Here is a 25246-nt window from a genome sequence, read left to right on the forward strand (position 1 = left end):
TTTCAGAGGTTGAAGGCCGCGTTGACTCATCACCCTGCCGCCATGTCAAATGGGAATATGAACACCATGGGACACATGATGGAAATGATGGGCTCCCGGCAGGACCAGACGCCACACCATCACATGCACTCACACCCGCATCAGCACCAGACACTGCCAGCCCATCACCCGTACCCACACCAGCACCAGCACCCAGCACACCATCCTCACCCTCAGCCCCATCACCAGCAGAACCACCCACATCATCACTCCCACTCCCACCTTCACGCGCACCCTGCACATCACCAGACCTCGCCACACCCACCCCTGCACTCCGGCAACCAAGCACAGGTAGACCCTTTTATGATCTCTTACCCCCTTGTTGTTATCAGCGCAGGCTTGAATGTGGGGCTCATTGGCAGCAACCTGGTGTGACAAGCTTGGGTGTTCTGAGCTCTGTTCTTTCTTAGGAAATGATGGTAACCTGTAAGACCCTCCCAGATCCTCATTTCTAGAAGTAAATATCAGGTCTACTCTCTGAGGGCAAATGTAAACTTCAAGTTCTCCAAAATCTGGTTGTTTGCAGAGTGTGACAAAGGTAACTCTAAAAAAAGTAATAGCGATGGGAGGATCAGGAAGACTTGGAGCATGTGAAGAAAGATGTGAATAAAAAATGAGAAAAATAAATGAATTCTAGCCATGATTTTAACTTCAGTGCTTTGTAACAGAGACTCAGTTTTGGCACCTGTAAAATGGAAGTTAAATACAACGGACAGTCTTCTGACTAACACTAAATGTTAAAAATCTAAAAAATAGGGATCCCTGGGTGGCGCAGCAGTTTGGCGCCTGCCTTTGGCCCAGGGCGCGATCCTGGAGACCCGGGATCGAATCCCACATCAGGCTCCCAGTGCATGGAGCCTGCTTCTCCCTCTGCCTGTGTCTCTGCCTCTCTCTTTCTCTCTGTGTGACTATCATAAAAAAAAAAAAAAAATTTAAGAAGGAGGGCTTTCAAAGTGGGGCTCCTAGATCACAATTCATCATAGGTGAACTTGTTAGAAGTGCACCTTCTCAGGCCCCACCTGCTGACCTGCAGATCTACTGAATAAAACTCAGGTGGGGCTTAGCTATCAACATTTTAAAGAAAAAAAAATAAAAATAAAAATAAAAATCTAAAAAATAACAGTTCCAGGCAGACAAAGAAGCTTGGTAATGAATGATAGGGCATAAGGTGCTGTATAAATGATGAAGAGAGGTGACTCATGCCACCTAATGTGAAGTGCGTTGGAGGCAGCAGTCAGAGAGCCAAGCTCTGTAGATGATTGGTTCTAGAGAAAGGCCAGATCCCAGGGGTGGAGAGTCACCAGAAGTGGCTAGAAAGAAAGCCAGCATTTAGACTCAACTGAAAGAGGGTTGGGGGACCAGGCAGACGTTATGTCACCCAGCTCAAGAAGAGAGGCGGGTCCATGTGCCCAAGTACGTTTTAGTAAGTGGATGAAGAACATGTCTAGGGGCATGGCTAGCCCAAGACACTTTGGATCTTGAAGCAGGATGACCTTTGTCAGTCCCCTCCACCCATCCCACACTGCCAGGTTCCAACCAGTTGGGTCAGAGTGGCGTTGGTAGCCTGGAATCTCCAAATAACACTTATTCACCGTCTCCTCCATCCTCTGCCTCTGGACTTCACACTAGGCAGTTTGGAGCTTTAGAACCCTTTCCTCTAACACACACCAGACTTGGATGGCCATCAACAAGATGGGTTGTTCACAAGCAACTCTCTGATCTATTATCTCTCTCTTACCTATTCAATAGATAAGCTTATTCATTAGGTCAGCTTACTTTTGCAAAGGTAGTCAGAGGAGTTCTATATAGCGAGTAAGAGTGCAGTGAAAAAAATCTTTAATTCTTTTCCCACCTTACTTGCTGTGTGACTGTGGTCAGTCAGCTAAACTCCCTAACTTCAGTGGTCCCAACTGCAAAATGTGGTAATAATAGATGAAATTCATAGACTTCTAGGAGTATTAAGACAATGTCTGGAAAGCCCTTGGCACAGGTATCAGTGCATGTTAACCATGATTAATTCCAAACTGAAGTAATATGATAGATGTCTAGCAAGTTGTTCAGCAATAAAATGCCGACCAAAGCACCTTTTTAGTCAAATGCCTTAGTAGGACATGGAGACAGTTAGAAGGGACAAAGAAAACTAGAAGTGCAAAGATAGGCAAATAAATTCACATTTGTACTTATTTTTTTAAGGAAAAGGATAGCATCAAGCTTTGGTTTCCTTGTCGGCAAGTTACTTCACAGACAAGTATAACCGTTAGTTGAATGTAAAAACCATTCATTAGCTAATTACCAATTAGCCAATTGCCCGCCATTTCAAGTCAGTAAGTGGCCAACTGTATATGCAATTAGTTAATTGCTATTATAATTAGCTGCACAAACAGTTGCTTTTTAATCCCATACTAAAGAGAAAGAGTACAGGTTGCTCTTGTTAAAATTTGAACAAGATCATTTAGACAATACTCAAAATGCCACCCTTAAATTGTATGAACTTGGCTGATTACTGAGATCTTGTCATATTGCTTAAGCATATGATGATTAGAGCATTAGGAACAGAAGTTTATTGAGGTCCTCCTGACTGTGAGATTCTTTTTTTTTTTTTTTGACTGTGAGATTCTAATATGACTTCCAATAAATTTGCCTTTATGAACTAACAACTCATTATTTTTTATCAAAAGTTTCAGAGCATCTATGCCAACAGAATTCTATTTTTAAAATAAAAATAAGTAACAGTAATTACCAGGGATGTATATTCTGGTCTTAGAGTTGCATTTGCAATTCCTCCTGCCTTCTTAGGATTCTCTTGCATGTAAGGATGTGATTCTAGAGTCCTGGCATCACTCCTCAGTCACTAGGAATTTCTCTTAGCCAAACTGCGCTTTCAACCCTGAACCAAGCCTGAGCCTGAAGCCACCACATAACTTAACCCCTCGGGTAAGGCACAGGAGAAGTGTCAGAGATAAAGGTTGGTGGGAGAACATAGTATCAACTGAGAAGTCTTGGGGATGGAGGTTCAAAACCCAGTTTTGCCTCCTTGAGAGTCTTGTTTGTGGCTGACAGTTAGACAACACAAATTGCCTAAAAGAAATGGTACAGGCAAAAATGGCCAAGTTAGCAAGTTCCTTCCTAATGCTTTGCTTTGAGGTAGCTAGCTCAGCAGCCAGCATCTGAAATGGCAAGTGCTAACCCTTTGCTAGTAACAAGGCTCGCATTTTCACCAGCCACTCTGGTGAATAAGAACTTCAACACTAAATTTATTTTGTTGTTTCTCTGTGATTGGGAGGAAAGGAATCACCAATAAGCACTTTTAGAAAATGTCTCCGGTTTAAATAAAAATCACTGAGATGCAATCGACTTCAGGCCTGAGCCTGATTTCTTCTACAGTGAGTCATAGAAGCTTTGATAGAATTCAGGATTAAAATATATCACTTTCAGTCCACTGATGTCAACCAGTAGCGATTATTAGTACAATTACAGTCACTCTGATGGATTTCAATCATAGATTCGGAATCTGGTAGCAAAGGTTGCTGTGCTTTCTTTTAAACACTTTTTTTTTTTTTTGCCTGTTATTTCTATAGGTTAAATGTCTCTTGTAAAACAACTTTATAGATATTGCAGCCATAAGCCTGAGTGACTGAGAAATGAGAAGGAAAAAGAACACCCTTTATTGAGGATGAAGAAAGGAGTGCAGTGCTTTAGGGAAAACATTAGGTGTCCAGACACATAAAGAGTCAGTCGTGGAAATTTCACTCAATGCTGTGTGTCTGCCTTATGAAGGGAAATAAAGCTGTATGGGCAGGAGTCTCCAAAACTTCATGTACCACAGAGCCTCTTGCAGTTCTTAGAGGGAATCTATAAGTATAGTAAAAATTTTTAATAAAGTGCTTTGCCACTCCTAGGGTTTCCTTACAATATATGTGGTGCTTCCTAGCCCTCTCTCCCTGTAACACAGACAAGGTGTATTACAGGGCCCAGGGCTGCTCTGAGCATCCATCGTGTAGGCCCCACTTCCAGCCATCTGGAAAGGCCTGGCTCCGGCTCAGCTCCAAGGGGCAGGAGGACCCATCTGGAATGTGCCAGTCCAGCTAGGCCCTTCACTTTAAGAACTCTGAAATGGTGAAAATAGGATTGTAGCTGCTTTCTGGGCTTCCCAGGGTTCTTTCGGCAGGAGTCGCAGGGGTGATGATGTTCCACAGGTGTGTTCTAGGAACACGGCTTTGACACCAGGAGAATGAAAGCTCACAACCTGCCCGGAAGGAGTTTTCAGCAGAGGACAGAAGAGTTATCAGTATTGTGACAATAACCCTGGTCTCTCTGCTTTCACCTGTAGCCCTGCGCTGGCACGTTAAACCTTTAAAACACACCTTAAATAAAACATGTTTAACATCTGAAGGAGATGTTAAACATGTTTCCTCAGCTGTGGTTCAGCCCAAATGGCTGTCAGGGAAAAAATTTATTTGACTCTGTTTCGCGAATCATTTCTACGTCTTGCCAAAATATCACAGAAGATAGTTCAGCGATGCCTTTCATGAGCACGAGTTCACTAGTTACTTTGTTCTTAGAAAACAAGTTTGATATGAGCCACCAGCTCTCTGTACTTTGTGTTCCAATACCAGCTTGGGTTTCTTCTCTCACCCAGCATGTTCCTTCTCTGTCCCTGACCCCTTCCTTCTCGTGCCCAGCAGGTCTCACCAGCGACGCAACAGATGCAGCCAACCCAGACAATACAGCCGCCCCAGCCCACAGGGGGGCGCCGGCGAAGGGTGGTGGACGAGGATCCCGACGAGAGGCGGAGGAAATTTCTGGAACGGAACCGGGCAGCTGCCACCCGCTGCAGACAGAAGAGGAAGGTCTGGGTGATGTCACTGGAAAAGAAAGCAGAAGAACTCACCCAGACAAACATGCAGCTTCAGGTGCAGGCCACTGTCTCTTTCCTCGGGACTCAAAAAGCCCTGTGTACAGTTGGCATTTCCTGCCCCCGGCAGGCACTTGTTGACCTAAGCAGTAGTACCACACGTTAGCCCACAGAGCAACTGCAGGCCTACTCCTCAAGCTTTGGTTAACTCTGGGACACTTTACAAAACAAAATGACCATTCAGTTTTAAATCAATCTGCCTGCAAAGCTCTGAGGAGAGAGAAGCTGCCCAGCTGAGTTGTATAGGGCTGACAGCATAGGCTTTGGTCAGATGAGGTTCACACTCTCCTTCAGCCGTTAATTGTGTTTAACCCCCAGGCCCTCAGTGTCCTCATCTATAAAATGGGAGTAATAACCTCATAGAGTCGTTGGGAGTAATAAGTGAACTAATGTCTCCAAAGCAGTTTTCCCGGTACCTAACACATAATAAATCTTCAACCGAAAGGCAGTTCTTTGTATTCACCAGGGAGGGGGTTGCTTTGACTTCCACTGGGTGACCGCTGTTTTTGTTTAATGGAGGAAAAGAACATTCATGGTTGTTATTTTGCTCTATAGGAAAAGACATGTTCCTGTCTCATTTTCTAACTCAACAAGATTTGAATCTTGCAAGATTTTTCCTTTTCGTGGGTGGCTCAGCGGGGGATATTTCCTAACAAGGCCACTTCTGGGAGCGTTTGAGAGAGGGGGAGGAAAGTGTAGTACCCAGGGCTTCTCCGGCGGACCTTGTGTGGTACAAATGATGCGTTCAGGGCATCTGTTCTCACACGAAAAGGAATGCCCTCTCCACCAGCAGAAAAAGCAACTAAATAATTATATGCAGGGATAGCTTTAAGAGTTGGGGATTATGGCCTCGTGCTTCTAGAAGCAGAGAGAATGGCTGAAAAGTGGAGGGAAGAGGGGAAAGATTGCCCCAAATGGGGAGGATCTGTTCCTCAATAGTTTTTGTAGGTCACCTTCACCTTTCCCCATCTGGTTCTCTGTGTGTCCTTAGAAAGGAACAGTAGAGGTGCCAAGCTCCCAAAGCTTTTGCATATTCAGTGCATTCAATGGAAATGGCCTTGGGCAGCAAATGTATACATGAAAATATATAAAGAAAGCTTGGGTTATACATGGACTGCATATAGATGCTTAACATTTTCCACTAAATTTATCATCCTTTGTGTGACAGACATGAGAAAGGCAATGGGAAACATATATAGCAGATATGGGAAATAGAGTAATAATTCTTCCCAGTGGCTTATATGTGTATGAAGGTGGGGGCTGTGTCTTATCTTATTGCCCTCTCCCCCTACTCTACTCCCTAACCCTGTTTCTAGTATAGTGTCAAGCTAACATGCTGAGTTCCTGAGTGTCTATACTCAGTATCTGCTTGTTGAGTAAATGAATGAGTTCCCCATCTCTGGAGTGTCCAAGAACTGGCTGCCTGACTACTTGGCAAGGATGTGATTGAAGGGAGTCAAGCCACAGTGGGATGGCTGGACTCTTAACACCTTGAAAGTCATAGCAACTTGAAAATCTGTAGTTCTAAAATCCTGGCAGCCACAGTGGTATGTGAGAAGCTTTTAGGTAGAAGATGGTAAGCACTTTTAACATTCATAGTAATCATGTTTTTATTTTTGTGTATATTGAAAAATGTAATTAGAACATCAGACCTTCAATTTCACAGATACTCTTGGTAAGGATGAGGCTAAATTATTAAATAATGAGTTAATTTGTGCAAACATGTTAAGTCAATAAAAACTCTGGTACATGTGGATCCAGCAAATATTACAGCCACTGGCTCTGCAATGACTGCCGTGTGGGAATCTCTGGAATTTGCTACCAGTTGTGAGGTTTGCAAGAGGACCATGAAAATGGGCAGGATTTTTCAATCTTGGCACTATTGGATTTGGGCCTTGATAATTCTCTGTTGTATCCTATTCGTAGTAGATATTTAGTAGTATCATTGACCTCTACCTCCTAGGTATGAGTAGCACCCCCTGTCTCACCACCAGGTTGTAACAACCAAAACGTCTCCACACATTGTCATTATACCCTGTGGGGGCAAAATCAGACTAGTGATTGAGAACCACTGTCTTAGATGAAGGAGCCATGAGTAGCCAGCTGGCATATATCAGATGCCAACAAATGTTTAAATCAGTTTTAACTGAAATGAGTCCTTGCAGAATTATATCAGCATATTGACTATGGTCCTAGAGCTTAAAAACAGGGAGAGATCACAGCAGAGATCCAGGGAAAGTGAAGATGCTGGTCTCCCTGGAGTCAGATGTCTTCATGACTTGGCATATGCCTGTATCTTATTGCTTTTACAAAACACATAAGATAAATTTACCCTTTACAAGGCCCTAATCCATTAATTTTTACCATTCTTTAGGACCATAGATGACAAAGGAAAAAAAGATACTAGAGTTCTAGCCCCCCAAAACCAGGGGGTTGGAAAGTTTTATTTGGGCCAATCAACAGGCACCAATATTTTTGGTTGTTAAAGCAGTGCCCAAGGAAGGGACAGTCTCTGAGAAGACTGAATTCTTTGTGTTTTCCAACCACTGCTTTGCTTCAGAGGGACAGAAACCACAGCCGTTCCATGTTTTCTGGGATGCTGAGTGCTCCACATCATGCCTTGTGATGCTGGAGAGGATATGCAGATTCTGCTACCTTTGAATGACCCTTTCCCTCTTATTGGACCTTTGTCAAAAGAAAAAGGTGTCTCTCTTGAGGCTAGTCCAGTGAGCCAAATTTTAAGTAAACAGAAATGGAAGGTGCTAAGCAAACAAACTCTAGCCAAACGGAATATCCAAGGTCTGGATGGCCAGCTGCCACTTTTGAGTTGTTTTTCAGCATAGAACCTTTTAGCTGGGCTGCAGAGTTTCAGATTGGAAAAAATCAGACCTAAGAAAACAAAATCAAACTCCCAGACTTCATTTCCTTGTCTCACAACAAATCTAAACCCAAGAGGTCAACACAGGTATAGGAATTGAGGCAAATATCAGAAACCACCCAGTCTGGCGTTTCGTAGAGGGAAAAACTGAGGGTCAAGGGGACAAAAGGAGTCTTCCCAAAAGTCACACAACCAGCAAGTATTAGGATGAGGACTCAAGCAAGTCTTCTCTTGACCCAAACCACTGCTGTATGAACTTTCATTGTAGAAAATTCTTCAACTAAAGGAATCCACGTTCTTTTCTCTGACAGACTAGCCAAGATCAGCTCTGAATTGATCAACTACTGATGGGGTGCTCGGTGGATTGTTTGTGTGCAGTAGATGATATGGAAATCATCTGGTCGCCCGTGGAAATAATTGCTTTTCTTTTTTAGTGCAAAGACACATGGCCTAAGTCGCTGCTAAAATTTTAGACACATGAGCCCAGGTTTGGGACTTGGCAAGAGAATAGGCCAGATGGGAACTGTTGCCTTACAAATTGAGAGTCCTTTGTTTTAGAATGAACTAAACCTGGCCTCGGCTAATCTACAAAAAAGAAAAAAATAAGTGTGTAGGGTGTGTGTGTGGGTGTGGGTGTGTGTGGGGGTGGGTGCTATATTGCAGGGCCCATTTTGATAATTATTTTTTTGGCACAGACTACTGCTTGCATCAGAAAGCATTCTGGGTTTATCATATTAACAGAATGACATCCCCAAAGCCAAAAACTGCAAATGTAGCTATTAGGAACTTCTTGGAGTACTTGTTTAAAATATGTTATTATGGTATTGAATGTCTGTATAGGGGCACTACTTCACCCCCCAGACAACCTTATGGGTTAAAGAATGGATTAATACAACAGCGTCTAGCCTCTGACAGTCCCTGTCTAAATGGCTAACTGCTTTAGAGTAGCAAACCCAAACTCAGTTCAAAAACTGAAAAAATGAAGGGCTGATTTCAACAGGATAATTAATACTGATTATTAATACTTTGCTTTTGTAAAGCACTTTTATATGAAGACCTAGAACGATTATTATAACCCATGCAGGGGAATAAAAAAATTGGTGATTTGCCTCAATTCATAAAGCAAGGTAATTCAGAGTAAGAAAGTGCCTCCGGAAGGCCTGGTTTTTATTTCCCTCCTAGAGCTGCGGGCAACATTTTATTTCTTCCATGCATTTTGAAACATTTGCTATCTGGTTGTTCTCTCCCAAAATGAATTCAAGGTGATTCTACTTAGTTCCCTCGAAAAGCATTTTTATTTTAAATATAGTCTAGCATCTCCTAGGTCAGTTAGCATGGAGACTTGAAGATGGTGATTATGCGTGTGCACGGCACATGATCTACTCTGCTTTCTCTAGGGCAGCGATTCTCAACCTGTCTTAATCCAAAGTCTCCCTAATGGGATCTGATGAAGGCTCTACAGACTCTCTCAACAATATGGACACATACATGGACATGAGGTTTTGTGCTAAACTGAGACTGTAGCTATAGCTTTGGAATCTGCCCTGATAAGATTCAGAAGCACGGGCGGTGCCAGAACTGGCCCCCTCAGGAAATACAAGACTTGAAATATAAGCATAGCTGAGAATACCAAAGGTAGTCGACTAATGAATAAAAAATAAAGATCGACTCTTTCATTAGATTATTAGGTGGTTAGCTTTCTCACTTGAAGGCAAAACAGAAACACTCAAAGAGTAACCACCATTCTGGGGGCGGGAAACTGGAGAACTCCTCTGACCATCTTGTCACCCTTACTTCAGTGTGGCAGTTTGGGAGGCCAAACAGTATTATTCTGAAACCCCTGTTGAGAGCTCCTTTTCCTGCTGGAAGTTGCCCTGGGATTTTCTGTTGCTTCTGTGGCCAAAAGATTTTGATTTCATCCTTAACAGCATCGGAATTATGTGTGTATGATCTAAACAAGAGGCTGATTGTTCTTCTTTATGGAGAATATTGATTGGCATCGGTTTTCCAACCATAACTCAACTAACATAATTACTAATGCATTACTTTAAGAAATATGTCCATATTCACATCTATCTCTAAAGGATCAGTTACCACAGTAGTCTTCAGGTTCCTACACTTGTACAGACCGTCCTACTCCCAGGTTCTCGGTTCCTATACTGACAATGTATTGCTTTATTAATAAAGAGCTTTGCTATCTCTAGACCAAAAGTGCCCCTAGAGTTATCAATTTTGTTTGGGCCTTTGGTTAGAGGCCGAGACACTATATATGCTGTTCATAGTGGTGATCCGTGCTGTTCTGTTGTGGCCTCTCATGGAAGCAAAAGGTTTACTGTGAAACAATTTGGGGTGTGCCAAGTATTGCAGGCAGTTAGCAACTTACGATTGTAGAAGCCCAAAGAACGGAATTCAAAGTGTTTTTTTAAGGAAGGGGCAATGAACACTTTGTGCCTGGGAGATTGAACACTGCCTAGAGAAGGTGGGACGGAGAAGAATGTAGTTGGGGAGGAAACAGAATAATATCAACCTCTCCAAGAGGGCCACCAGGTGGGATTTTTTTTTCTCCCCTTCTAGAAGTGTAAGAAAGCAAGAGAATCTTATTTGGTTTTGTTTTAAATACTTTCCTTATTTGTTGTTTCCTAGGTCACAGAAGAAAAATTGTGGGAGGATATCGTAAAAATTGGAGCTTGACTCCATTTTCTAAGAATGACTGTCTGCATTATCTGCAGCTGAGAGTTTCTCCTTAGAGTGCAGTGGTGTTTTGGCAGTTGTGGTGTTAGAAAAGTGCTGTATCTAGAATCCAGTTGCAAATAATGACATTTCATTTTGTTTTCTTTTTCTCTATTTTCATTTTGTGTTTGTTTGTTTGTTTGTTTTGTTTTTAACCCGGGGTTGCCTTCTATTTAACAGTCTAACTTTCTTTTACACGTGCCATTTTTAAGCAAAGGGAATCTGGGAAAAGCAAGGAAGGCCATCTGAATTTAAATGGGCATTAAAATCAAAGAGGAAAGAATTAGCATTTAAGGCTAAAATAAGTTGTCCTATAAATAAAGGTTGCACTGACCCCAGAATTGACAAGGGTCAGTTTTGGTTTTCATAAGGCCCCATACCAGTCATACTCCTTTGGAGGTGGGAGATGCAGTTCACTCTCCTGAATGTTTGCAGATTAAGAGCAATTAAGTGATTTATTTGTCATTAATGCTAATTTCTCAGACAGGCATTTTTATTTTGTAAAATTTGGAGAAAGGTTTTTGTAGATAAGATTCTTACTATTTTGTTACTTATGTTACTCAACATTTTATTATCTATAATATAGTTTGCAAATAAATTTGGAAATGGGAGGTATTCCTTAAAACAAGTCGCAAAAAAAAATATTTTAATTACTTTTAGAATCCCAAACTTACTTTTTTAGGTGGTAAATGCATGCCTGAAAAGCCAAGTTCATATTGAAAGTGTAGATACAACTTAATGACAGCAATGTTAAAACACCCTTTTCTGTGTGCATGTTTTTTTTAAAGTCTCCCACATGTGGAGTACAATGCCTGGCAGCCACAAATGAACATAGGCCAAAAAGAGGGTATTATTTATCACAACTATAAAATGGCTTATTTGAGATAGTGCTGTGTTTACAGTTTACTTTTATCAAGTGGAAGCACCTTAGAACCAACCACCTATTCTACATTTATATTTACAGGCAGTAGTGCCAAGCACATTATTCTACAAAGCTATGAATCGGTCTTTGTGAATTACTACATAAAGTGGAGATTTGAGGCACAAGAAACACACACACACACACACACACACACACACACACACACACGGAATCCACAATACCCTGATATTGATGCCAGAAAGAATTCATAGGCTTAAATGAGCCAAACTAGTTAATGAACCAATCAAATTAATTTAATCGTGGCCAAAGCTTCATTGCCCCTCACATTTCTGGGCTTACCTCATCCCACCAGTAGAGGATCAACATTTGTTCCATGTGTTCCACATTCACTTTTTCGTCACATTGAGTGTCAACCTGAGCTTATCAGACAGTGTGAAGATGATTATTATGAATAGCTAAATTAAGTGATTGCTCAGTATGTGCCAGGCAATAGTCCTGATATTTTACATCTGTTGCCTCATTCTGTCCTCACAACTCCAAGAACTTTATTCTGGTTTTATCCCCAATTATAAACAAGGCCACTGAAGCTCAGCTGGCTTACGTTTCCTGCCTAGAGTCACCCAGGTTGTGTAGAGTGGAGATTCCCACCCAAGTAACATGTCCCAGAGTCCACCACCTGAAGGGTATGCTCTGGACTTTTAATAGGATTCAGCTCTTGAATTTAAATTTGGTATTTTCAAAAAGTCCCAGGTAAAGGTGAGGAGCAAATTAAAGGCAAGCTACACATTTTCAAGTGAATCCCATTAAATATTATTCTTAATGCCATTCAGACACAACAGAAAAGTTTGCCAATATCATCGTTGAAGGTGCATGGGGACTTGTATTCTCTGGTCTTTTCAACATGGCTTTGATATGTCTCTTTCCAGAATGAAGTGTCCATGTTGAAAAATGAGGTGGCACAGCTGAAACAGCTGTTGTTAACGCATAAAGACTGTCCAATAACAGCCATGCAGAAAGAATCCCAAGGATATCTAAGTAAGTCATTGACTTTTTCTCTTTTCTTAGTGTCCAATTTTTTTTGCCATTAATTTCGCATTGAATTTTATTGAAAGAGCAAAAGTAAAGTGTAGATTGCACACCCCGGCAGATATCGTACTAGAATTCTTCAGTGGCTGCCAGACTATGGCACTGGGGGAATCCCTCTTTTCTGGCCCTATCACCATGCCCACCACCTCCCAAAAATTTCTGGCTAGCCTTTCCCTGGCATTTCACATTATAAACTCCTACCGAATTCCAATTATGCAGCCAGTAGGAAAATAGCTTGCGGGAGCCCAACTACCAGTGGGCTAGCAGTCTTCCAGAGAAATAAATGGGCTGGGGTAGAGGCATTCGGTGAATCACATGCAATGCCTTAAGGTATGCTGCCTGTTATTCACTGGGCTGAAAAGCTAGTGACCTTGTCTTAGTTTTCCAAGAAGTAAAGTGAACCCCTTCCTCTAGACCCCAATTTCTGCATCTGGAACGTCAATAAGTTAAATGCTAGTTGAGCGGGGGATGGTGGGAGGAGCAGGGATTCATGGCTGAAGGTCAATTTATTTTCAAATAATTTTTTAGATTGAGCAACACAGATTCTCCCACCACATGTGAGTATTTTTCCACATTTGATATATGGATGGCTATGTGAAGATACAAAAATGGGGAAGTTCACATATCAAGACTCGAACACATGAAATCCTTTTTGCTGGTCTAGAAAGCATGGCTTTGCTTGTAGCTAATAAAGTGGGAAGGCATAGCTTTTGACTACAGTTTAAAATAAAGTTTTGAAATTAACGTCCAGGAGCAAATGTGTGAAACTCTTCTATTTCTAGTAAACACGTAGTAATATTTTCCTGAGTAGCCCACAGGTCCACCCAAGAAGAGCTATATTGGTATGTGTGTGTGTGTGCTTTTTCCTAGGTCCGGAGAGCAGTCCTCCTGCCAGCCCCGTCCCAGCTTGCTCTCAGCAGCAGGTCATCCAACATAATACCATCACCACTTCCTCCGCAGTGAGCGAGGTGGTGGGAAGCTCCACCCTCAGTCAGCTTACCACTCACCGAACAGACCTGAATCCCATCCTTTAAAATCCACTGGTGGGTCAGACCTTGCCTCCAAGAAGAGCTGTCGCATATCATGCGTCCTTCTTTTAAGGGCATTTTTAGAATTAACTCAGACCTGGAAGACTCCTCAGCCCTTCAGAGACTGGCTTTCATTTTTATAGTTATTATGGAAATGTTGTCTTTTATACTTAGTTATATAAGAAAAAAAGGGAGTTATGCAATTAATTAATCTATCAGCTTGGGAAATGCTTTGGTGCTTTTCTCCAATTTTCTGGTACCAGTTAACTTGTTTATAAACTGAACTCTTTCTGTATATAGAAACGGTTTCATTCTTATCAGTCCAACCCTTTGCCTGAAACATTGAATCTTGTTAAACCGCAGCTTTTAGCCAAAATGAGGCATACCTAGATGTCACGTAAACGGATGCAAGGTAACTGGGTGGTGAGTCTGGCGACATCATAACACATATTGAATTTGCGCTGTGATGTCGCTAGAATTCCAGATAAACACAGAGCCTATTCCATATTTTCTTCTCTTCCTATAAAAAATTATAAGATCCGTTGATGTCCAAATAAAACCACCGAGCATCTCGCCACCTCTCTTCCTCTTCTTGGTCCACTTCCTCGAATTACCCTCTAATTTCCTCCAATCTTCCTTTCCATTTCCACTTTTTCCTGGGCTCCCTGTGTACTCTTCATTTTTACTTTCTGCTGATTTATAACCCCCACCCTGCCCCTTAGCATCGCAGGTAAAGAAGAAAGTAATTCCTAAAGGGGAAAAAAAAAAAGCAAATCTCAAAAATATGGATCTAGCCATCGCTTCCCTTGCCCATGATCCACAGCTGGATTCATTCAGCTCTTGCTTTTTACAAAAATGGTAAGCAGGAGATGTTTAACGCGCCTGATTTAATGCTTTTAATAATCAGAGCAAATAAAAGGTGGCTTAGCCATAGGTGAAGCACTGTTGAATGCCAGCTGTGGAGACACCAGGGAAGGGAGCCTTATAAGCCTCGATTGTGAAGGTCCAAATTATGATGCGGGCTATAACATCACACCCTCAAATTACAACTGGTTTTATATGGCCTGTCTATAAGGTTGAAAATCCATATACTATATAATAATTCAGAAGGGCTCTCTATTCACTACACAGATCACATTGTTCCATCATCAGCTGCTAATAGACTAAGATTTATTACTATTTTTTTTCTTAAGCCTATGGAACTGCCTTTGCCGTTATGGTGGGTGAAAGTGGACACACCACTGGAGGAACAAAGAAAGAAAGAAAACCTAACGTTTCCAGAGGGGTGCTTTCAGCCCTCCCAGAACAGCCAAAGCCTTCTTTGGCTGCTGAAAGAATCCCATGGATGTGGCTTCTCCACTCTTCTGAATAATTCTGATTTATATTTTCAGCAACTTTCATCGACTTGCCCATTTTAGAAAGCAGAGAGTCCCAAACCACGGTTGTGCCTCCTTGAAACAAGCCATTCGACTGTGCTAATGTTTTAATATCACATCTCACAAGTAACGGGGCTAATGTTTTCCTCCAGCAGTCTAGACAGGTGCTGGTGTTTCATCTCCATTTGAATGCTTGATTGACCTCCTAACACAGTGTGTGTGTGTATGTGTGTGTGTTAGCGCACGCGCGCGTTCATGGGATTTAGAATAATAGTATTTTACAAAAGGTGTAGCTTTTATAAGAGTTCAGAAAAGGGAAAGACGTGTGTGGGTGTGTGTCTATGTGTTTATCTCTCACTATAGCATAAGAATCTATTTTGGAGAAAAAAGACAATACGAGGGTCGTGAAGCATGATTTTTATAACTAGTTTCAGTTTTATCTAATAACTTGCTTTTTAAATCAGTATTTATCAACAATTTTTTTTATGTATGCAGTGCTTTCAAAAGAAAGTTTCGAGTGTCCAGGGAAACTCATGACTGGATATGTGGTCTAAACATCAACACAAAAGCAAAAACAAAACAGGAAAACAAACCCACACACACACACACACACACGCAAAAAAAAAAAAAAAAACCCAAAAAACAAAACAAAACAAAACAAAACAAAAAAACGAAAAAGAGAAAAAAAGAGAGAAAAAAAGAAAAATGCAAATGAAAAGAATTTTCTATTATATTTTAGACAAACATATCTTTTTTTAAGTATTTTAAATACTGAATTCATAGTTATTTTGTTTTGCATCCCAGCAGTAACAGCTAAATGGTTGAACCTAACTGGCTTCCTAAGAAATATTTAAGGTATATCTGTATACTGATATTAAGTTTAATTTTTTCAAAACTCCTTTCTAGGACCATGTATGTGTCTCTCTAAAAAAAGATAAAAAGCTCATTGAACTGTTTGCTCGGGTTTTAAATTTTCACATCTTTATTTTATTTTTTGCTTTAAGTAAACAAAAACTTTTCTTTCTTTCCTGCATGCATAGCACTTAATCAAATGGATTTTTTTAAAAAATCCACTGGTAATATCAGAATGTCCAGGGAGTGGGCTGTCACTAAAATTATGGTTTACTTTACTTCTGTTCCACCTCTTGATTGAATATTTAGTTGTTAAACTGAAAGCCTCTGTAGTGAAGAACCTGCCTGAGTTTTCTTAATTCAGCAACTTGACAGTTTGACTGATGTGCATTATATAGAGCTCAATTATGTCTGTTTTTTATGCTAAGTAGGCAAACCAACCACACACACACACACACACACACACACACACACACGTTAGCAAACGGCCCTCAATGTATAATTAGAATAAACTGTCTTCTTGTTATACTTAGAGCCTTTAGGTATATTCATTAGCAGTGTGGAAATACAGTAAAATGGAAGACGCCAGCTTGTTGTCAGAGCATCTTGAAACCCTGAACAGAAAGGCTCATTGGTCAAATCCAACACTCGGCTTATCAGTATTAAGTACTTCACTGGAAGGTCCAGCCTTCACCAGCCTGCCTGAAAATCCCTCCGTGCCCTACATTTTTTGCCAGTCTGGGAAAACATCTTTTTTCTGCCCCATTTTCCTCTCCCACTCAATTAATGGGTCATCCACCTAGATCTTCATGAATCCATTGTAATGACCTTCGGAGCACACCCATCCTGAGGAGGGAAGGCCCCTGCAACCCCTGCAACACTGCCCCTCCTCATTCGTGCCTGTTTTTTGTTTTTTTTTTTTTTTAATTGGCAGCATCTGCCTTTCAAGTCACTGCCAGCCTACCTGGAAATTTCTACATCGCTTTCCCCTCACCGTATGTGATGGGACTTGACAGCTTAGATAAGTAGATCTGATGGCATTTTCTACCAGGCGATCCTAAATTGAGGCGTCCACTTCGTAATTATTCCTCCTTAGGACATTTCCCAACATTTGATGCCAGGACAGGTAGAGTGAAATCCTAGCCGGATGATCATCCTCATGTTAAAGCCGGTGTGAAGCTGATTTTTGTCCCTTTCCACCCCCACTCATCCCTCTCCTACCTCCACGTCAGTGTGAGCGAGTCCCAGTGTTCACGCGGCCTGTGGGAGATGGCAATTTGTGTGGTGTCGTTGCATGAACTGTGATAATTAGGGTGACTTACTTGGGGCAAAAGCCCTTTGGAGCCCATCCGGTCAAAGAAATCAAATACAGCGCATGTTCTGAATAGAGGGGCACCGATGGTGGATGTTCAGGTGGTTTTGTTGCCTGTTAGTAAATTCTAGTGTGTCAGTTGAGTTTGCCATTAAAATCTGAAGCCAGCTGCGGTGAAAGACCAGCCTTGGGCTGGGGTGTTGTAAGCATCAGTAACTGCTATAAAACTAGCCATCCAGTTAGGATAGAATGTGCTTCTTTCTGGTTAATAAAAACCATCTAAGAAAATATATATGTATGTATGTGTGTATACAGTGGAATTCAAGGACCAAAGCAAAAATTTGAACAGGAATCTATTAATTTAGAATTTTATAAGATATTTATTAATAAATGTTATTTTAAAACATTCCATTTGAACAGTATTCTTCTGTAGGATCTACTTGTTTTTAAAGTATTAGTTCATAATAAACTACTCTAGTTGTGTATATCTTCATTTTTCAGGGTTTCAAATGGCTATTCTCCATCATTTGGTGGAAGTGTTTTGCCTAGATCTCTGTGCATAGAAATTTCAAGGATTTTTTATTGCTCTGTGAGTTATTTTTTAATCTGTGTTCTGAACAGTTTTTTAAAAACTTCTATTTCTTCTTCTTCTTTTTTTAATTTTTAAAAAGTAAGCTCTTTTCCCTTAGGAAGCAGAGTTCGGCTAAAGGGAATCGGTAACTATAACTGGAACAGCTTTCTTGTCCAAGTGTAGAAACAACTTCATCTCTGCTTCTCCCCGCCCCACCCCAATTTCCTAGAATGCCTTGCACTATTCAGCTTCCTTAGTGCTCGTTTTGTCCCGTCCCAAACAATGTGCAGTAGCTTGAAGCCATTCAAGTTCCATTATGCAGCATATCTGAGAAGGAAAAGGAAACAACCCATTTAAATTTGAATAAAACTGTGCCTCTGTGAACAGTAGCAATGTAGAGTCTCTCTTCTGCTTTTAAAATAATTTATATTTTAAAATTGCACTTTAGCTTTTTCGACCCCTTTCTGTTTCTCCTGTTCTCTCTCAAAAGTCCCTCCCTGTCCTCAAACTTGCCTCCTGCTCTCCTCTTTCCACCTCCCCACCCTCCCTCTAAGGCTCTGAGCTGCATCATTTACAAATACTTTACAGAATATTTGCACCAGGTACATGTGCGTGTGTTCCTTAGTATCCTAGCAAAGCCATGTTCCTCACATCAGCCTAGATTAAGCCTGCTACGAGAATACCAAGGAGAAGAGCCAGTTTGTACTCTTTAGCCCTTTATTCATAGCATGTTTTTTTTTTAATGTTATATTATGCAACAGATGTGAGGCAGCAGCTAAGCTACCCTTAAGAGTTTTCTATCTCATCCTCCAAACCAAAGTGTCCTGAATGAGCCAGGAGACTTACTCTTTTGTGCACCATGGTGCATGTGGACTGGTGTCCCAGCCGTCGTCTCTCTGAGGCTGCTGAAGTAACAGTGGCCCCGTCTATTTCATTCCTAGGTCTCAAAAATACAATGTTGCCTTGTGACGTAATTAGGGACAGCACCTCTCTTTTACAGTGATAATCTGAGAAAGGACAAGAAGGCACTGAAGCAATAAACCTACTCGTAAAATTCAATACCAAAACAAAGAAATGAAAAACAGAAAACAAAACAAAAACCCTAGCTCATCATGTTGTGAAAATGAAAAAGTGTATGTCCACTCAAAATATTTTACTATTTCTTGGGGAGTTTTTCAGTGATGTAATGCTTATAGCCAAATTGCTTAAAGAGTGTTTATATATTTTTTTCCTTATAAATTGTCTATTTTTTAAAAAAAAGAAACTATTTACCACAAGTTGAAGAGGGGGGTAAGGCCAAATTGCCAGCATTTGTTAAAAGATTAATATTCTTAAGTGGCACTCTGATACATTTCCAAGCTTATCATCAGAGGGGAATCAGTAACAATCCGCTATTGTATTTCGACCAACTTCTAATATGTAGCTCATTAGAAGCCAGGATTTAGAAAGCTCTTCTTAAGCCATTTAGGATTTCTTACATTGAGTTTCATATTATAGAACTTTCTAGGATTAAAAAAAAAAAAACAGAATCATTTTAGCCTCAGGACTGAGAATGTGGAACCTGAATAAATTAGCTTTAAGTATATCATTAAAATCTTATGCACAATAAGCTCATTAGATTCTAGTTGGCTCCTTTAGAATACCAATGCCATAGACCAGAGATAATGGAAGTTATCAGCAGCGCTGCAGTGGAGGGGGTTTCAGAGAAGGGACCCTTCCCAACCAGCCAGCAAGTAGAAGAGGAGACCTACTCACCCTCTTTCCTTCTACGTTCTGCTAAATCACACCTGCCTCATAGAGAGAGGAGTTCTGCCTTTGAGGTTTGTCTTAGAGAAATGATAAGCTTGAAATGTTCTCCCTGGCGGGGACATGGGGTTTGGGATCTTCTGAAAAGGCCCAGAAAAATGGCTCCGTTCAAACACAGTGTTCTAGGACAATTGGAATATAAATATTGTCCAAAAATAGAACCTAAAAAGTTTAGCACTGTACAAAGTAAGTGCTAACTAAGGAAGTCCCAAAAAAAGGTGCTGTCACTTTAAGTTCTGGACTGGGGGGTTGTTTGTAATTGTAAACAGCAAAGCATTTATGTTTGTCTGTCTATTTGTAAAGCAACCACCTTCCTTACTGGAAGGAGAAAAAAAAATTGGGGGTACATACATGTAAATACTTGCTGCAGCATTTAATATGTTCAATTTTATGTTAAGCTTTTTGTTGCATCGTGAACACATTTATTGTTACCAATGGACAATGAGTTCATTAAGACTGTTCAACGAGGTCAGATTTTTACATCTCTTTCGAGCAAGAAGAGACAAGATTTTGTGCATTTGTACAAATGTTAATAATATCACTGCAATTCCAATATAATAAAGCACTCAAATGCAAATAATGCATGTAACTTTTGTATGATGAAATTTGGGTTTGGGGATAATGGTATCTATCCTGCACATGGTCTCATTCATGCCTTGTAAACCAAGGCTTGCTTTTCCAGGGTCATGATGATCTAGGGACAGAAGGAGGTGGGATTTTCTCCTTCCTAGACCACTACTATGCTCCCACTGCCTCTTCCATCCAACTTCCCAACTAAGGCCACCAGCCTAACACAATCACAGCGGGTTGGCCATACAACTAAACTTCACCTTGCGGTCAACAGATTTTAGCAGTCCAGAAAAACAGCCAACATAAATTCATGTTCAAGATGTCCAGGAGCGAAGCATCACATGCTGGCCACTGAGGCAATCAAATCCTGGATTTCTTTGCTTGGCTTACAGAAAAGTCCTAAGGATAGTCTTAGCCCTTTTGAGTGTGCACTCTTCAAGGTATCCTCCTCCCTTCCATCCCCTTCTACCTTCTTTCCCTCCCTCCATTTCATTAATGTTTTCATCACGCTTCTCTTTCTCCTACATTTAATGTCTGATCCATCAGTGTGGCCAGAATCCAACCACCATTGATCGCTGGCTTTACTATTACAGCTCTGTCCAAATTACCAGCATCTCTCACCTGAATTATTGGATACTCTCCTAACTGGCAGCCAGAGGGAACCTTTGAAAAGGGAAGACAGATCATCTCCCTCCACTGCTCAAAACCCTCTAAGGACTTCTCTCCTCGTTCAAAGCAAAAGCCAGCTTTCCGTGCCAATAGCCTTCTCGCAGAGATGGTGAACGTTCCTAAAACCCGCCAGACTTTCTGCAAGAAGTGTGGCAAGCAACCCCACAGAGTGACACAGTACAAGAAAGGCAAAGATTCTCTTTATGCCCAGGGAAAGCAGCGTTATGACAGGAAGCAGAGTGGCTATGGTGGGCAGACTGAGCCATTTTTTCCAGAAAAAGGCTAAAACTACAAAGAACATTGTGCTGAGGCTTGAATGCGTTGAGCCCAACTGCAGATCTAAGAGAACGCTGGCTATTAAGAGGTGCAAGCCGTTTGAACTAGGGGGAGATAAGAAGAGAAAGGGCCAAGTGATCCAGTTCTAAGCTTCATGTTTTGTTATGAAGACAATAAAATCTTGACGTTATGTTCACTTCAAAAAAAAAGCAAAGCCAATTCCTTACTACCAAGTTCTGGAAAGGCCCTCCATGTCCTGCCCCCTCATTAATTCTGTGAGCTCATCTATCATTATCTTTCCCCCTCACACCTCTCCAGCTCCACTGATATCCTTGAGGTTCCTTGAGCCACCCAACTGAGAGCCTTTTCACATGCCCTTCGTTCCCTTTGCCCAGAATATTCTCTCAAATGTCTGCCTCACATCCTCACCTGCCTCCCAACTAGTTAAGCCTTTCCTGACCATCCTCTGTAAGATTATGCCACCTTCAATCTTCCCCTCATCTGCCTTGTACAGACTTTATTTTCTATAGCATTTACCAACATTTAACATAATTTTTATTTAGCTGTTATTTTTTATTGTCTGTCTCCTCTAAGTGGAATGTGAGCCCCACAAGAGCAAGGGTTGGTTTGCTATTCATTCACCTTGGTCACCCAAGGTCTAGAACAGCCAGACATAATGGGCACACAATAAACATTTGGGGAATGGATAATCTTCTGTTTCCTGTCTTCCTTCTTGATCTCAGAACACTCTGACCCAACCACCTGGTCCTATAGCCACAACAGTCGTATTTTAAAATTAAGTACCAGGATGTGTCATCTGACACATAGCCTGACAGGATATTTGAAATTGGGACAGAAACAACAATTTGGGTGGAGAGGATGACTGCTGTTCTAATGGCAATCCCATCTGTTACATTTACATTTGGACCACTCACTACACTCATAGTTCCCATGAGAGTCTTTCTAATGCCCATCCCACACTCATTTGCAATTTCAAAGCCATTACTATTGGTTAAAAAAAATTGTTATGATCCCACATTTATACTTTGAAGATAGACAGCTCTAATCTCCATTCTATGTTTCATCCCTTTGTCTCTGGAGCTTCATAATGTCCTTTTATCTTATACTCGCTATTGTGGTTGGTTATTGGTTGGTTGCTGGATCACATTTTAATTTTGCATTACATATTTTCTTATCTAACAAAAACAGTGTTTTATCAAGACAACTTGCCTTGTGGTTTGCAACCTAAGTATCTTCACTATGAGATCATAAAACTCTGGAGCACTATGAGCCACCTTTTCAAAGCAATTGAAAACAAGACACTTTGTGAGATCTGTTCCCATGGCAGTAATGGCTGATTTTATCAAAAACAACCATGAAAATTAGGCCTCAAAAGAGAAAAAAATATATCAATTTTAAAAATCTAGAGTCTGGGTTTAGACTTGCACACTTAAGAAGCTACTTCTTTTGGCCACTATAGATGGTTTTTCAGAATGGCTGAAAGGATGGATACATTATCACATCTAAAAAAAATAGTAGCTAGTAGACCTAAAAAATCAATAATAATAATGAAAATGATTGTATTTAAACCTGAAAATTAATTCATAAATTTTTCAGTAACCACTAAGTTTCATCTTTTATATTGTCAAGTACTATGTCTTTCCTTATATCATATTTCCTTGTGCAAACTGGGGGCTGAATCATAGCATTGTCAGCAATCTTCCATAAATCAAAAGAGACCCAATGGGCTACAAAAGGTCCCCTATAAGTCACTTGCACTTTCTCAGAAAAAGAGCTGCCTACATGTTTTTAAAAATGAATAGAAAAGGAAGATTCTACATTCACAACACGTTTCTAATTTCTTAATATTACAGCAAGAAAATTGTCCTGAATATCTAAGTGTGATATTTAGTATTTATACAGGGTAAGTCCATGATCTACCATCACTGCATTTGCATTATCTTAAATGAGCACTCTTCTACTTAAGTTGGCTTACTGACAATGATGAGTCTCAGAGTGCATGTGCTTAAAGAAAGAGAAACTCTTCCAAGGAGGCTTGAGTGAAGGTGGGTTTCTTACAAGGATGTAAGAGGCCACTCATAGAGCCCAGCCAGGCAGTGTTACAACTATCCAAAACAACTCTGGAAAGTCATTAAATAGCTCATCTCTCTGGCTTGTCCATTGCTCAGGGCTGTATTGTTCCTCATTCTGTTCTCTCTCTGCTCTCTTTCTCTCACTCCCTTTCTCTCCTCTTTCTCTGCAAACTGGTTTTTATACTCACTCAATTGTTCCTGCATGGGCCCATCATTTCTGCTCCAAAATGACAGCCTCAGCCTCCAGCATATCTTTGGTCTTCTAGTTCAAACATCCAACGTCAACTTGGTCTCTGTCTTTCTATTCCGATTTCTCAGGAGAGAGAATCTCGTTGACCATATGGGGTCAGGCATTTAATCCTAGGACAATCAACTGTGTCTAGGGGAGCAGGGCTACATGCATTGAAAGCTCCTACTTCTAGGGGCAGAACTGGATTTCCTAAAAGACAGTGAAGAGAAAATGCCTGAAATAGTTGTGATGTCTAAGACAACTTCTAGAAATCTAGTCATTTACCCTTAAAACATACCAAGAGGAAAAAGTACAGTGAGCAGATGAACTCGAAGCTGGGCATAGAGCAGATGTCAACAAATGTTTATTGAATGAATGAATGGTTAATGAGTTATTATTTTATTGAAAGCTTGGAATTGAAACAAACGATATTCATTAAAGATTAAATAAAAGTAATTTTATAAAATTAAGAAATTTTCTGGATATTATGGCTCAGTTTGTAGGACATACTTCCAGAATATAAAAACTAACCGTCGAAAAGAGTGAGAAAGATTTTAGTTTGTCCTGTTTACCAGGACTTCTCTTGTTTTGAGCTGACTGATCACACATATACTCTCCAAGAAAGATCACTGGGATCTATATATCTATATATATCTAAACATGATGAGAGATGATAGATATAGAGAGATAGATGATGTAGATAGGTAGATAGATAGATAGATGATGATAGATAAATTATAGATAGATAGGTACTTATACTCTCCAAAGCTGATTCCAGTGTGTTTGTGTCTGTAAGGATGTCAGCATAATGTCTCCAAGGTGAGGTTAAGAAACACTCTTGTCTTAAAACTCCCACCAGGTATTATAATAGCTGATGAAGCCTTTGTGACAAGGAAACAGGGCAGTTTTTATCAATAAGGCTTCAAAAAAAAGCAATGAGAATTTCTATAAAGAAGACTAGAACAGAGCTTAAAAGACTATAACAACCTAGAATAAGAATTAATAGTTCTTCATTTTAATACCAAATTGCCACTGATTTCCTATATGACCTTAAACAAACACAGATTTCTGTTCCTTGTCTCTTTTGTCAGTGTAAACACACATGGAGTAAAGTGGAAATTATTCCTATGGTGCCTATCTACAGAACTCAGCCAAATACCACTACCACACCTTTCTCTGGAAATTTCTCTTCCCCACTCTATCATCTGACTCCTCCAGGAGATTCCGTGGTCCAGCCCTCTGGCCATAGCTTCTTAGTCCAGTACTCTGCCCTGAACTCCCAATGGAAGAGTGAGCCCCAGCAACTGAATAACCTAAGAGACCTAGAAAGTCAGAGTCTCTCTCTCTCTCTCAATCTCTCTCTCTCTCTCTCTTTCATTGCTTGGAATGAAAAAGATGCAAAACTTAGGAGCTAGCAGGATCCATGTTTCCTCCAGGTAAGGGAACCCAGTAGAGCAGGAGAGAAAAATAAAGCCAAAACAGCAGAAACAGAAGCAAGAGGCAGAAAGAGAACTTTGGAAATGGTCATATCCTATTGAGATAGTTTTTAATGGCTCACTGCAACCACGACTCTCCTCCTAGCATGGTTTTACTGTAAGATAGCCTAAGGACCATCTGATAAATTTCTTTTGACTTCCAGTGGCTGAAACAAATAAGGATTTATTTTTCTTACATAATAGGAAATCTAGAGATAGGACTCTTGGCACTGATCTGGAAATGAAATGATGTCAACCCAGCAGCTCTACAGTAGTCTTGACCTTTCCTTCATGCCTTCACCCTCTGGTTGCAAGATGGCTATTGAAGCTCTAGAGCACATCCCCAGTCAAGGAAGAAAGAAGGCAGAATGATCAATACCAGGCACACTCCCTGTTGTCCTTTTTTATTTGGAAAACGAAAACTATCCCAGAACTACTGCTGCCTCTGGTCAACTCAA

At 40.7% G+C, this 25246-nt stretch overlaps 1 protein-coding gene and 1 pseudogene across 6 annotated transcripts in view; both read left to right on the forward strand.

Annotated features, from left to right (window-relative positions):
• Positions 1 to 20056, forward strand: part of CREB5 (cAMP responsive element binding protein 5) — a 405584-nt gene extending 385528 nt beyond the window's left edge. For 4 of the 6 annotated variants that reach the window (XM_041727846.1, XM_041727845.1, XM_041727844.1 and 1 more), the window contains 4 exons: positions 7 to 330; positions 4722 to 4952; positions 12372 to 12480; positions 13402 to 20056. In XM_041727846.1, coding sequence (XP_041583780.1) covers positions 7 to 330; positions 4722 to 4952; positions 12372 to 12480; positions 13402 to 13565 — 828 coding nt within the window. In that variant the 3' untranslated portion in view covers positions 13566 to 20056. Of the gene's footprint in view, positions 1 to 6; positions 331 to 4721; positions 4953 to 12371; positions 12481 to 13059; positions 13089 to 13401 lie in introns of all 6 variants that reach the window. The other 2 variants (XM_041727847.1, XM_041727843.1) reach the window with 2 other exon arrangements.
• Positions 20057 to 20821: 765 nt separating this feature from the next.
• On the forward strand, positions 20822 to 21140 carry LOC121475120 (annotated as a pseudogene).
• The last annotated feature ends 4106 nt before the right edge of the window (positions 21141 to 25246 follow it).

This window comes from Vulpes lagopus, chromosome 13, assembly GCF_018345385.1.
Source record: "Vulpes lagopus strain Blue_001 chromosome 13, ASM1834538v1, whole genome shotgun sequence".
In the NCBI taxonomy this organism is placed as follows: domain Eukaryota; kingdom Metazoa; phylum Chordata; class Mammalia; order Carnivora; family Canidae; genus Vulpes; species Vulpes lagopus.